We start from the raw sequence: 15227 nt of genomic DNA, 5'->3' as shown, positions 1-15227 counted from the left end.
GATGAGCCATATCGGTGGGTCGCCATCACGGTTCGTCATCATGGTACAATATCATTCTGGAAAAATGACTGTCCAGTCTCTTTTTAAAAGCCTCCAGTAATGAAGGAATCGGAAAGAAATCAAAGAATTTTTGAAAAATGCACCTTCTTTCACATATACAAGCCAGAAATACGAATTTGCTTTCTATTTTTTTTTATCCCAGATTTCAGCGATTTTAAATCTTCAAAAGCTTGACAGAGTAAAAGTTTTATCTTCTTTCATTTTAGCTTGGATAGAAGGAATTCATTAGTGGGGGGTGGGGAAAATCTGGGTGTTTTGAAGTTATACAAAAACCTGTTTTACATTATAACAGTGTCATCTTTTGTTATTCCTTATTGATATTAACATATCAGTTCTGAATTAACAATTACGTCTTTTGCTCAACTCTTCTGATTAAAGTGGGTTGCAAATGTTTATTCAACCAAAAGCTGTGATAATTAAAGTTTGCACTTGCTAGAGATTTGCTTTCCAAAACTTACCAAAAGGTGCTTTTTCAAAAGGCAACTGGATTTTCTTGGGGTTTTTTTCCCCTTGAAAATGTTTCGCTTCTCATCCAAGAAGCTTCTTCAGTTCTGAAAAAGAACGGAAGAAGCTTCTTGGATGAGAAGTGAAAAGTCTTCAAGGAAAAATCGGTTTGGTTGCCGATTGAAAATGCACCTTTGGGACAACTGTGACCTGGATGACTGAGAATCCCCATAAACATTTCCAAAACTTAACTTTCAATTGATAAATAAGCCTTTCTCTTAGAACTGTTATAAAGACAACGAGAAAATCTAGATAAATAAATTATTATTTAGGCTGCTGTCTATACCACATTGTCAGGAAATCAGTATTAATAAACCTACTAGAACAGATTTTTCAGAAATCTGTGTAAGATTCTATTGGAATCATCTGCCCACTGTTTACAGTAGTGGCCAAAATTATGGAAACCTTTTGGGAAAAGTGTATTTTCTAAAATTAGTTAATAACACCATTTTTTGGGGGGAGTGGTACCATAAAATTATACATCAATGGAAAGATAATTTAATCAAGAATGTAATGCAATCACTTTTATGAAGGATTTGCTATTAGAATAGCAGTTACAGTATAAAGAAGAAAACATGTAGGGAAACATGTAGAAAAAACGAGATGTACAAAAATGATCACCATAGAAAAAACTAGATGTACAAAAATTATCATGTCAGTTAATACTTAGTTGGGTAACCTTTAGCATGAATTACAGCCTTACAATGTCTTCCCATGGAGTGAACCAAGCCTTTTAGTTATGCAGCTGTTCTAATGTGAAACCAAGATTGAATGATGGCTTCGATTAACTGGGTTTTATTGCTGAGTCGCTTCTAACTAACAAGTTTCTTTAGTCGGCTCCATAGATTTTCCATTGGGTTAAGATCTGGGCTATTCCCAGGCCATTCCAGCAGTGGAATAGGATTATCTTGAAACTCTCCCCCCAAAAAGTGGTGTTATTAGCCATCAAACCTCAAAAATACACTTTTCCCAAAAGGTTTCCACAATTTTGAACACTACTGTATGTAATGTCTTAATTTAATATCTTTCTTGCCCTCTAGATTTGTTTGACCTCATAAAGACAAGCCATGGCAAAGGAAAAGAAGAAAGAGAAGAAGAAAAAAGGGACCTCACAAATACCCAAAGAGCCTAGAACCTATTTTCCAGAAGCCCTATTGGCATTTCAGTATGTATAAGTCATAAAAAATTCAAAATTTTACTTTAGCTCTATTTAGTGAACTGACTACCTAGTTTGGGGGCAGGGGGATCAGTGATGAAATCCAATTTTTTTTACTACCGGTTCTGTGGGCGTGGTGTGGTGGGCGTGGCGGGGCTTAGTGGGCGTGGCTTGGTGAGCATGGCTTGGTGGGTGTGGCAGGGGAAGGATACTGCAAAATCTCCATTCCCTCCCCACTCCTGGGGGAAGGATATTACAAAATCTCCATTCCCACCCACTCTGGGGCCAGCCAGAGGTGGTATTTGCCGGTTCTCCAAACTACTCAAAATTTCTGCTACCGGTTCTCCGAACTGCTCAAAATTTCCGCTACCAGTTCTCCAGAACCTGTCAGAACCTGCTGGATTTCATTCCTGAGGGGGATGTAGTAATACTACAACAACTATTCCCTATCCAGTTCAGGGGTGGTATTCACTTACTTTCCCTACCAGTTCACAAATGTGAGCATCCAGCCTTCTGTGCATGTGGTTTGCCGGTGCGCGTGCCTTCCGTACATGCGCCTAGCCTCAAAAACGTGCCTAAATAGGATGGCATAGAGCCAGGGCGGGTGGGTGGGTTGGTGGACCCAGCCGCGATTTCCGCTACTGGTTCGGACGAATCAGTCCGAACCGGCTGAATCCCACCTCTGATCCAGTTTAATTTATAAAATGGCAGGAATAGATCTATAGAGGAAGTCCTTGACTTATGACTGTAATTGAGCCTGGAATTACAGTTAAGTCATGCTTTTATTACCCTTTTTTTGCCAGTGGTTGTTAAACAAACACTTTGGCCATTAAACAAATGCCATGGTTATCAAAACACATGCAACAGTCCTTAAAAGAACATGATGGTCCTTAAGTGAACCGATTCTATTCAATGGCATTTTTGTTTTGTTTTTGTCAGAAACTAGAAGTAAATACCAATTATTTACTTTTACAGAATTTTTTTTAAAAAATATGTTTTTTACTGGAAAAAAAATTTCTTCCAGCAAAAAATATCATTGTAAATCACAGGATGACCGAATGCCATCAAAAACATTCCATTTTCTGCTGTTTTTAAAAACTATCAGAATAACAGAGTTGGAGGGGACCTTCGAGGTCTTCTAGTCCAACCCCACTGCAAGATGTCACAATGACTGGGATGCTGCAAATAGCCATGAATGCAGGCCGGTTGTCAAAGCATCCAAAATGTGGTCATGTGACTACAGGGAGGGTGGACGGCTATCAGAACTTTGAATGTAGGTAGTCCTTGACATACGACCACAATTGAGCCCAGAATTTATGTTGCTAAATGAGAAACTTGTTAAGTGACTTTTGCCCCATTTTATGACCTTTCTTGCCACAGCTTTAAACAAATCACTGCAGTTGTTAAATTAGTAGCACGGTTGTTAAGTGAACCTGTTAAGGAATTCGCAGAGTAACCCTTGAGTAGCAAGGGTGTGCACATGAAAGCAATTGAGAGCAGTTACGAATAAACACAGCCAACACACAGATACACTGAGTTGTGTTTACTTTCAGGAAAGGCACAGTCCAATAAAGCAGGAGATAGCAAAACGACAGTCCAGGGATAATCCAATAACAAAGTCTTCTTACCAGTCGCCGTAGTCATTCACAATAAACAGTTCTTCTGGATTTGCAAACAGTAGCACACAGAGATATCAGAGAGCAAAAACAGCAAAGAGAAACAAACCATGTTTCTATCTCCCTCTTAAGGAGATTGGCTACAGAACTAACCAATCAGGACACAGTATGATGCAATACAGCAGTCTTACAGCTATATTGAGGGTTTATATATTGCCAGCCCAACAAGTTAGGTAATAAGTCATTTCCTAACAGAACCTGACTTCCCCATTGACTTTGCTTGTCAGAAGGTCACAAAAGGGGTCACATGACGCTGCAAATGTCATAAGTGTGAGTCAGTTGCCTAGCATCCTAATTTTGATTATATGACCTTGGGAATGCTGCAATAGTTGTAAGTGTGAAAAATGGTCATAAGTTCCTTTTTTTCCAATGGTGTTGAAACTTCAAACTAAACAAATTCTTGTGAGGACTACCTGTAGTTGCTATGCTACTGGTTGTAAATCAAGGACTATCTCTACTTTTTTCAGTGATTGATTATTAGGATGACAGTTGTAACATGTTCCTTCCTATTCATGCATCTTGCCGTTCATCTATGCCCTCTTGCAGACCATTTCATTAATTTTTGTCTTCTCCCATCTGCCATTTTTCAGGGTTACTTTATTGTTTGATAGTCAATTAAATTTCTATGCCCAGTAATCATGCTAAGCTTTCCTTGAGCTGTTAGTGAGAATTTCCCTTGATGGATTTCCATTATTTTATTTTATTTTATTAATTTCTTTATTTTGTCAAGCACGTATTAGAAAACATATATAAGTATAAACATGATTATGAATACATGAAATGGATATGAATAAAAGGAGACATTAGGACAGGGATGGTAGGCACGCTGGTGCACTTATGCACGCCCCTTATAGACCTCTTAGGAATGGGGTGAGGTCGACAGTAGACAGTCTAAGGTTAAAGTTTTGGGGGTTTGGGGATGAAACCACAGAGTCAGGTAGTGCATTCCAGGCATTGACCACTCTGTTACTGAAGTCATATTTTCTGCAATCGAGTCTGGAGCGGTTCACTTTAAGTTTGTATCTATTGTGTACTCGTGTATTGTTGTGGTTGAAGCTGAAGTAGTCACTGACAGGTAGGACATTGTAGTAGATAATTTTATGTACTACGCTTAGCTCAGACCGAAGGCGGCGTGTCTAAGCCCAAAATTTCAACTCTGGTGGCATAAGGTATTCTGTTGTGAGCGGAGAAGTGGAGGACTCTCTCGTGAAATATCTCTGGACTCTTTCAATGATATTAATATCCGATATGCAGTGCGGGTTCCAAACACATGAGCTGTATTCAAGAATTGGTCTAGCAAATGTTTTGTATGCTCTAGCTAGCAGTATACTACTACCAGAGAAGAAGCTACGCAAGATTAGGTTAACAACTCTTAATGCCTTTTTGGCAATGTTGTTACAGTGGCACTTAGATCATTAGAGATGAGTACTCCAAGGTCCTTGACAGAGTACTCATCTCTAATGATCTAAGTGCCATTAAATCCATTAGGTTTATATCTAATATTTTCTCCAAGTGCTTAGACCAGGGGTCGGCAACCTTAAACACTCAAAGAGCCACAAAGGTCCTAACTGGAAGGCCCCCATTCAATTCTGGAGCTGACTGGAAGTCCGGTTCCCCCACCATAGAATCTCCTCTTAGCATGGCGTCCTTTTTCCTCTACTAATCCTAACCCTATCAATTGTGGGCTGACCTGAAAGCTCGCCCATAGTGTCTCCTCCTGGAATGCCCTGCTCCCCCCCCACAAAATTGTGGTGCCGACTGGCGACAGGGAGCCACAGCAGAGGGATGAAAGAGCCACATGCGGCTCCAGAGCCGCAGGTTGCTGACCCCTGGCTTAGACTTATGCATAGAAGGAATAGCGTCATGTAAGCTTCCAATCCAGTCAAAAATAAGATTGACAATTCAAAACCATCTTTATTATGCTAAGTTTAGTCTCTAAGACTGAACCGATGGAACAGAGGGGAAATCTAATCTCAGGAAAGCCAAATTACAAATCGGCAGAATATACATGAAGATAATAAAGGGTTTTGAAGCTAGAGTAAATATTTTAATTTAGCGAGCCAATGTGTATACAACACTTAAGAGGGGAGTGCTAAAGGGAAAAGGGGAATTATAACATGTGGTTCACTCACAGTGATGGAAATTATTTCTCCTATCCAAGATCGCTGGTAGCCATTACGTAGAGCAGGCAGGAGGGAAAAAATGCACAAAATTTAAACACTGACAGTTAAAAATAGAGCTTGCACTTGATATACAGTAGTCACTGACATTTTTTCGTGATGACTTCATCGTTTGGTTACAAATAAATCAACCCATATTATGGGAAATATATTCTTACAGCAGGGAACTTATAGGTTTCACATAAACTTGATGGAATTTCATAAGAGACGCAGACAGAAAAAAAGTTCACTCAAAACTCAACCCATTTTTTTCTAGAACTTTACCTCTTGGTCAAGAATTCTGTGATTATATTTTTTCTAACTATTTTCGCAGCCTGAAAAAGTTTGAAAATTGTTTTTCTATAGTATTTTTGCCTCACTGGGCAAGAGACTCAACAGGCATAGAATCAGGGGTGAAATCCAGCAGATTCTGGCAGGTTCTGGAGAACCGGTAGCGGAAATTTTGAGCAGTTCGGAGAACCGGTAGCGGAAATTTTGAGTAGTTCAGAGAACCGGCAAATATCACCTCTGGCTGGCCCCAGAGTGGGGTGGGAATGGAGATTTTGCAGTATCCTTCCCCTGGAGTGAGGAAGGAATGGGGATTTTGCGGTATCCTTCCTCTGGAGTGAGGTGGGAATGGAGATTTTGCAGTATCCTTCCCCTGCCATGCCACCAAACCATACAACGCCCACCAAACCACGCTCACAGAACCGGTAGTAAAAAAAATTTGGATTTCACCACTGCATAGAATGTTGATCTGTAAATAAATAAGCAGAGTCAAAGATCCAACTGAATAACCATTGAACCTGGTTAGATTTAGCCCCAGTCTGGACTGGGTTAAAATAATTCCCCAGCTGACCATTAGGTTAACTAATCCTTATCCCTCCATCATCATAATCTTTTAATGACCCCATGATCCTTTGCGGGGTGGAGTCTGGGTTAATGGCCGGATGCCCTTCCTTATTTATTTATTTATTATTTTATTAATTTTATTTCTATACCACCTTTCTCCCGAAGGACTCAGGGCAGTGTACAGCCTGATTAAAAGCACAAACACAGACAAAATTTAAAAATAATTAAAATTATTAAATAATTGGCTCAATTATAAAACCCCCAAATTTAAAATCCCATATTTAAAACCAATTAAAATCTTTACATTGATAGCCCGGCCTGGCGGAACAACAGGGTTTTGAGGGCACAGTGAAATTCCTGTTGCCAATGTGGAGTTTTTGTTCAGCAGATATATTCTCATTGTGCCCAAAAAGAGAAATATCTACCTTTACCCAGGATCAAACTCACAGCCTCCTGATTATGAGGCAAGAGCTCCACCTCTAGGCCACCACACCACTTAATCCTTACCCCTCCATGATCACTCTAAATCCTAGATGGTACACACAAAATAAGGCCCTGCTAGGAATGACATCTCAATTGCCTTTGCTGGCCACTGGATTAATTAATTCTGTCCCCTCCATGATGAAACTCAAAAGTCCATGATCAAACTCAAACTTCATGATCGCTCCAAGTCCTAGATGGTACACACAAAACAAGGCCCTACTAGGAACTACAACCCAGTTGGCAGTTGTGGACTTCAATTTCCAGAATTCCTCAGCCAGTCATTCTGGGAGTTGAAGTCCACAAGTCTTAATGTTGTCAAGTTAGAGGACCTCTGCTTTAGTACACTGAGAAGTGAAAAAGTGGCAGAAAACTGTTCTTCCCATGATTATGTCTACTTTGGAGGCGCATTTCTGATTTATCTTATTTTTTTCCCCATTCTACATAAAACTACCAAGAAATGGGATAGGAACTGCTAGTTGTCAGCTTCTTTGGGATACAATAATGGGAAAACCTGTGAAAATAGCTGTTAAACGCTTGATTAAACCATCACTAAATGTGTGCTTCCAGCTCATGGAGATTAAGCAATTGACGGGAAAATCTGGTTTAGTAGACCAGCTGGGAAGACAGAGTAGCCCTTACTCTTGGTGGTCCATTTCAGTCAGAGAGGATGTCAATGCAAATGACCTCATTTTTATCACTTACCGGTACCTTCATTTGCATTGTGGAAATGATAAATATGGCGGTAAAATAACCACAAACCAACCCTTGAATGAAACTTGAAGCAAAGAATTCGAAGGTTCAACCTGTTTCCTCCACTTGTGTTCTATCTTTCCTTGCAAAGAGAGCGTGTACTTTCCGAAAGCATGACAGCTTATTTTTTGTGTTTAATTACTTTCAGAATTCAGATAAAGGAAGATACCATTGATCAGCTACTGGGTGAAATCAGGTTACTGGAAGCCGAGAATGAGAGAAGCAAAGAAAGAGTAAGCAAGCAAATGAACTTCCTTGAGGTTCAGGAGGGACTCAGTCTTAGTTACGGAACACCTGTTTCAGTGGTGATATTCAGCTGGGTCTATCCGGTTCGGGCAAACCGGTAGCGGTGGCTGCAGGAGGCTCCGCCCACCCGCCCGGAGGTCATCACCTCCTGTTTTTGACGCTTTGCGCATGCGCAGAAGATCCTGCGCATGTGCAGAGGTGTCAAGCGTGTGCAAAGCAAGCATGGATGCTCTCATTTGCGAACTGGTAGCGAAGGTAAGTAATTACCACCCCTGACCTGTTTGTAATGTAGGAGAATAGAGGATCAGTTCCTCACGTACCTGCTTTTACCTCACGTAAATGTCTAATAATTGTGTCTATTATTAAAGCAATTGATTTTAGATAGTTGTGGAATGTTTAACGGTGGCGTTGGAAGCCCCATTGGTGAGAAAGGTCGCCGTATAAATAAGTGTATGCTAAATAAATAAATAAAGCCCAAAGGGCATCCTTTATTTCCCCCAGAATCACCACAGGACAACTGAACGTTGTTCTAAAATAGCTATTGACGTCGGATGGTTTTGCTTGCCCAATACCTGGATAAGTTGCACAATCCTTCGCTTTTTGCAAACCATCAAAAGTACGCCTTCTCTCTCCTGCCACCAGAATCAGCAACTCAAATATGAACAGATCGAACACATCCGAGCCCTGCTGACGGCCCTGAAGGAGCAGGAGAAAGAGCTCGAAAAAGTAGAAATCGTTACTCGGGATGATGTCGAGAAAGCCATGATGGCCAAATGGCAGTACATCAAAGATCAGGAGAAACTTATCAGAGGTGAGCTGCACTTCTCCCCAAAAAAGAGGGTGAAAATCTGGGTGCATCTTATACTCCTAATGTAGCTCCGCCCAGCTTCTCAAACGGAGGTTTCAGAGGCTGAAAAAAGCCTCAGAAATGAAGCTTCAGAAAAAAAGTCTTCAAACAGAGCTTCAGAAAAAAAGCCTCAGAGGCTTTTTTTCTGAAGCTCTGTTTTGGAGGCTTTCAGAGGCAGAAAAAAAAGTTTTTTCTGAAACAGAGTTTCAGAAATTTCAGAGGCTGGAAAAAAATCAAGACACAGAGCTCACAACCAACGAACCTGTTGCTAAAATTCACCTCTGGGAACAGCTGATTGGGGGTATTCTGGGAGGCCGATCCACCTGCCAATCAGCTTTTTGCTTATTTTCCTCCCCAAAAACAAAGGTGTGTCTTATACTCCGAAAAATACGGTAAATGTAAAATTAAAAATAAAAACAAAACCGCATCATTTGTGAAGGAAGTCAAGATGCAAATGATGTTAATTGGTTTGGAAGTTGGTGTATTGAGGTCCAATATAAATACTGGTGTCCCTGTATTTATCCATACTTTTTATAAAACAACCACTGTTACTATTACTATAACTGTACTGAAAATGATGCCTTGTTGCCTTGCCCTAGATATGCGTTTCCAGATACATTATGTTGAACAGAAACTTGTCCAAAAACAAACCGAAATTGACTACTGGACCGCCTACAAAAACGTGGGAAGCAGCGAACATGGAAATCAGATTCGGTTCTTGGAACAGGATATTAAAAAGTTGAAGGAAGATCTTGAAGAAATGACAGGTAAGGGTCTGTAAGAGGCCTACTAAGACGTCGGTTTCAAACTATCACATTCAGGTCATGTTGTCCCAAAGGTGTTTTTTCAAAAGGCAACTGGCTTCAAAACTTTTAGCAAGGGATTCTCTGCCCAGTTGCTGGGTGGGCATGGCCATGGTGGGTGTGGCCTAGTCGGCCTCCTGCACCATGGGAGGGCATTTTTGCCCTCCCTGGACTCTGGAGGCTTTCCTCGAGCCTCTAGGAGGGCAAAATCGGCCTCCCCAGGCTTCGGAGGCCCTTTGCCTTCTGGAACTTCCGGTAGGCCCGTTTTTCATCCTCCCCAAGCCTCCGCGCGTGCCCTGCACTTAACTGCATCCAAAACAGGCTGCATGAGGACTCCTGGGAGGGGAGGGGTGGGGTGGGCGGAGCCAGCCAGGAGTGGGATTTGTGGGTTCTCTGAACTGCATAGAATTTTAGTTAGAGGTTCTCCCGAACCCCTAGCAGCCCACTCCTGAACTGGACTTTCTTTTGCTAGAAGACATTCCGCTTCTCATCCAAGAAACTTCTTCAGTTCTGACTGAGTAGCGGACAATGGAAAGATTTATATCCTTTGCGGCCATCTGCTGTTCGTCTGAGACACTGACGCTCAAACTTGTCGTTTTATTTAAATAAATATATTTAACATTTATAGCCGCAGCAGACAAGATAGTGAGGGACACAGGAATATCGTGAGGTAAATCAAGTGGCATACAGAGCATCCTAAAGAAAAAGGCGAGAAAAAAGGGAGACTCCCTGTTCTGACCCAGCTCCCCAAACACGACAAACCCTCTGAAGTTAAATCAATGATTCCTTTATTAGGAGCACCAGCAGCCCCGGCAAAAAGTTCCTCTTTCACCTCAGGCTAACAAGTCTGTCCAGCAGGGGAGATGAATAGTTGTCTGCCACATCTATTCATCTCCGCCCCCTGCCTTTTAGCCCCAGGGCTAGGGTGGGGCTTCGCTAGCAGTGGTGCCTCTTCCGTTCCAAGGATCAGCCCATAGATTTCCATTGCTCTCCTCTCCTCTCTGCCTTCTGCGCATCCGCACATCAGGCACTGGACCCAGCTGTTCCTCCTCTTCTTAATCAGCCACTTCCAGACCAGGGGTGGGTTCTAAATTTTTTTACTACCGGTTCTGTGGGCATGGCTTATTTTGTGGGTGTGGCTTGGAGGTCATGTGACTAGGTGGGCGTGGCTAGCTGGTCAGAGTCATTTCTGGAAGGTCCTCACACTTACGACCAGTCCTCGCACTTACGACCCGACTCATTTGTTTGCTTTTAACACTGATCAGCTGTAGGACGGCCCTTTGAAGCCCCGCGGCAAGAGTTTAAACAGTTTTTTTCCCTCTAGTCATCAGCTGGGACTCAGGAGGCAGCGATAGATTGGGGGTGGGACCAAATAAAAGGTAAGAATAACATGGGGGGGTGGGGGGGTGGGAGGGCGGGGGGGAGAACCGGTTCGGTGATGTCATATCGTCACCGCTACCGGCTTGGCCGAACCGGACCGAACCGGGAGGAACCCACCACTGCTCCAGACCTGGGGGCTGTTGACTCTCCATCTGAGGGCTGACCGATGGCTGATCTCTCTCTGCCAGCTCCATTCTCTCTTCCCCCTCGGAGCTCTCAGGTTGCCTTGATGCTGACTCTGACTCCCACACTGCCTCCTCCTCTGATTCAGCTGCTGGAGGGGCCGGCGGCTGACAAGCCACAATACTCCCCCTTTGCACCCAAAGCAACCAATCACAACATAGATTGCCTCAGAAGCCAGCTCTCTCCAATCAATCAGCTACAACGGTGTGCTCTGGCCCATTGTACACATTACTGTTCCAGCGACTAAATTTTAATATCCTAAGAGAAACCTCATCCCACTTGTTTCTGTATTGCCAGTTGGCCGATTCAGTGCATTGTCAAGTGTGAAGTTCCCATTCCTAATTATTTCCAGATTTTAAGTTGGAGAAACTCCGGACAGATAGAACCACAGGTCTGAATCAACATAGCGTCTTCCAGATGTTTCAGGAGCCTGTATGCCTCTTGGCCACGCTGGTGGGAAACTTTGGGAACAGCGGAAAGAAAACATCTGGAAGCACTAGACTAAGTTGAAGAAAGCTTTGTGTGTTGGCCAAAAAGAGCAAAAATTGGCACTTCGTTTTTAGAGAGAGACTGTACAATTGTTGCTCAAGTAATGCTGAATTATATGGTAACCCAAACTTTAGAGAAACCAGAATTGCTGTCTTTAATTCTGGAATTTATTTATTTATTTATTTTATTTATTTTATTTTATTTCTATACCGCCCTTCTCCTGCGGGACTCAGGGCGGTGTACAGCCGAGATAAAACATTGCATATAAAATTTAAAAACAGGAATGCAGTTAGTCCTCGGCTTACAACAGTTCATTTAGGGACCGTTCGAATGGCACAACGGCACTGAAAAAGTGACTTATGACCATTTTTCACACTTACGACCATTGCAGCACCCCCACGGTCACGTGATTTACGTTCGAATGCTTGACAGCTGACTCACATTTATGACGGCTGCAGTGTCCCAGGGTCACGTGATCAACTTTTGCAACCTTCCGACAAGCAAAGTCAATGGGGAAGTCAGGTTTACTTAACAACCGTGTTACTAACTGTGGCATGAAATGCTGTAAAATGGGATAAAACTCACTTAACAAGTTTCTCACTTAGCGACATAATTTTTGGGCTCAGTTGTGGTCGTACCGAAGGTGCTTTTTCAGGCAACTGGACTTTCTTGGGGTTTTTTTTTTGAAGATGCTTCGTGTAGAAGTGGGCTTCACATACTGTAGCAACCGGTTCGCCCAGCACCGGAAATGTGAGCCATCCGTATATATGTGCGGCGTCACAAAATATGGCAATTTTCTCCTGTGCGCCATCCGCACATGTATGTGACGTCAAACAACATGGCAATTTGCTCACACGCACCGTCTGCACATGCATGCAGCGTCAAAAACACAGCGATTGGCAATCACATGATCGCTCGAACCGGTCCAAACCGGCTGAATACCACCTGTGGTTTTGCGTCTCATCCAAGTAGCTTCTTCAGCTCTGACAGGATAGTTGTCATGCCCCTGTCGGAGTCTGAATCCGAAGGGGAAGAGGAACAGCTGACAGAGAGTGAGAGACTGGATCCGTTGGCTATGGAAGAAACTGGGGAAAGGAAAAGTCAGGCTGGACAAAGCAGGGGAGAGGTAGAAAAACGGAGAGGGGGTTCAGATGAAGACCAAGGCCCACCCCCTCCTCATCCTAGGCAGGGCAGGGAGGAACGGAGAAGAGAGCAACGTGGATTGCGTGGCTTACGAGGGAGGAAAGGGCCCCAATTCCCTTCACAAGGCACACCTGGTGATGGAGTTTAAAGGAGAGGCAAATGGGAGGGGCGGTTGTCAGAAACAAATGTTGAGTTCATCGTATTCACTGTTTATCTGAGTTCCTGGCATCCTCCCAACTGGTTTGATTTGCTGCCATGCTTCTTTACTTCTGGAATTCCCTATTTTGCTTGCCCTGCAGGATTAATTACCTTGTCTTGCCTTGTTGGATTTTTTGTTGAAAGTTTTCTGTTTACAACATTTGGGACTGAAGTATTGTCAGCCAAAGACTATTAAAGGGTGGTCGAAGAGCTCTCTCCAGGCTGGAGAGTTGAAAGGGACATTGGGGGCACAGTTGGTGATAATAAAGGGACTCATATCGGTTCTCTGGCTATGTTGCCTTTGTGTCACACCCCCAGGTCATCACAATAGCAGGGAATGGAAGGATTTATGTTCCTTGCATATTTCTTATATTCTTCCATTATGGTCGTAAGTTGAGGACTGCCTGTAATTTACATTCTGGATGGCATCTTAAAAAGGCCATAGACCATAGATCTCTTTTCTGTATATTCTGTCTCCTCACCACCCTCTTCTCCCTTTAAGAATTTTTTAGGATTTCTTTGGAGGAAGCAAAGGAAAGAATTGACAAAACCACTTTGAGGCAGATGGAGTTAAAGAAAGAATGGGCCACTGAGGTATGTTTGATTTTGCTATTTCATTTTGCTATTAGTGGCATCTCCTCATCTGGTTTTTCAGAGTTTGGCTCCAGAGGTAGAATTCACATAATTTACCTACCAGTTCACCCAGCACCGGAAATGTAAGCGTACGCTCCCACCTCTGTGCGTGCGCCCGGCCTTCTGCACATGTACTTTGCTCGTGCGCGTGCCTTCCCCACATGTGCCCCGCCTCAAAAACATGCCTAAATAGGACAGCATAGAGCTGGGGCGGGGGGGGGGGGGAGCGGGTCCACCCACAATTTACGCTACTGGTTCACCCGAACCAGTCTAAACCGGCTGAATACCACCTATGGCTGGCTCGTGCCTGATACATTAGAAATTTCCCACAATTCCCCAGTCACACTGATGAATTCTGGGACTTGAAATCTTAACACAGTTGGGAGAAATTAGGTCAAAAAGGATGGCATACAGTTGCTTTGACTTATGACGAAGGGTGAAATGCTCCCGGTTCGGACCGGATCGCCCGATCCGGTAGTGATGGCGACCGGTGGTTCGGAGAACTGGTAGCAAAAATCCCTGCGCCCCCCCCATGCTCAACTGAGCCGCGCAATCATCAGAGGCTTTTTTTTTTACATTTAAAAGCATTTTTTCTACAACCTTTTAAAAGCAATGCTTTTAAAAGTAAAAAAAAGATTGTGTGCCACAGCTGATAACCCCCCCCCTCGCGTGCTGTTCTACTTACCGCATGCCTCCTTTTGGTGCGTGGGGCGCACTGCACATGCACAGCCAGCAAACCGGTAGTAAACCGGTTCAGATTTTACCACTGCTTATGACCAATCACTTAACAACCGTTTAAGGTTACAATGGACTCAAAAAAAGATACTTACGACCAGTCCTCAAAATTACAATTACCTCACCACCCCTGCAGTCACACAATCACATTTCAGCCACTTAGCAACACAATTCTTTCTTTGCAATTCTTTCGTCCTCTTCGCTTACATGTTAAGTTTAGCTTCAGTAAACTTGGTGGGAGAGCCGTGTTTATCTATGGTGGCGAAAATCAGGAGGAATCCATCAGTGCCATAAAATTTTATTCATAGGCTTATAAAAAAAGATGCAACATAAAAGCTTATGTCTTTTAAGAACATTTGTTACCTGGAAAAGGTACTACCAAATTCCTTTGAGCTTTTCAGTAGCTGATGTGCCAAGGTGGCGCAGTGGTTAAAGTGCAGTACTGCAGGCTACTTCTGCTGCCTGCCGGCTGCCTGCAATTTGGCCATTCAAATCTCACCAAGCTCAAGGACAACTCAGCCTTCCATCCTTCCGAGGTGGGTAAAATGAGGACCCAGATTGTTGGGGGCAATAGGCTGACTCTGTAAAACTGCTTAGAGACGGCTGTAAAAGCACTGTGAAGTGGTATATAAGTCTAAGTGCTATTGCTATGTTGTTTAATGCACTAGGGATAATATTGACACTTTATTCTAGAAGACTATGATGCTTTTATACAAATAGTTCTGGACTTAACGACTGTTCAAAATTATGACAGGCCTCCCCCAGGTCCAAAGTTTCAACAACTGACCCTCCCACGGTCGTGTGATCATATTTGTGATGCTCAGTAACCACATTTTATGACGGTTTCACCAGAAACTGGCCTTTGCTTCGGATTTCAGCAAAACCAGTCCATAGTGAACCATTAATTCAGTTAATGATTGTGGCGTTCAT

General features: G+C 43.0%; 1 protein-coding gene across 1 annotated transcript in view; it reads left to right on the top strand.

Annotated features, from left to right (window-relative positions):
* Positions 1–1631: 1631 nt before the first annotated feature.
* The window catches only part of CCDC83 (coiled-coil domain containing 83), a 29656-nt gene continuing 16060 nt past the window's right edge, over positions 1632–15227 (top strand). The window contains exons 1-5 of the mRNA XM_070944036.1: positions 1632–1729; positions 7789–7873; positions 8529–8697; positions 9333–9500; positions 13432–13523. Of these exons, the coding sequence (XP_070800137.1) occupies positions 1632–1729; positions 7789–7873; positions 8529–8697; positions 9333–9500; positions 13432–13523 (612 nt within the window). The remainder of the gene's footprint in view (positions 1730–7788; positions 7874–8528; positions 8698–9332; positions 9501–13431; positions 13524–15227) is intronic.

The sequence above is a fragment of the Pituophis catenifer genome, unplaced genomic scaffold (assembly GCF_029215685.1).
Source record: "Pituophis catenifer annectens isolate HBS135680 unplaced genomic scaffold, rPitCat1.0.hap2 SCAF_4, whole genome shotgun sequence".
Taxonomy (NCBI): Eukaryota; Metazoa; Chordata; class Lepidosauria; order Squamata; family Colubridae; genus Pituophis; species Pituophis catenifer.
The sequence above is the reverse complement of the archived record's forward strand: the minus strand, read 5'-3'. Positions and strand labels throughout refer to the sequence as shown.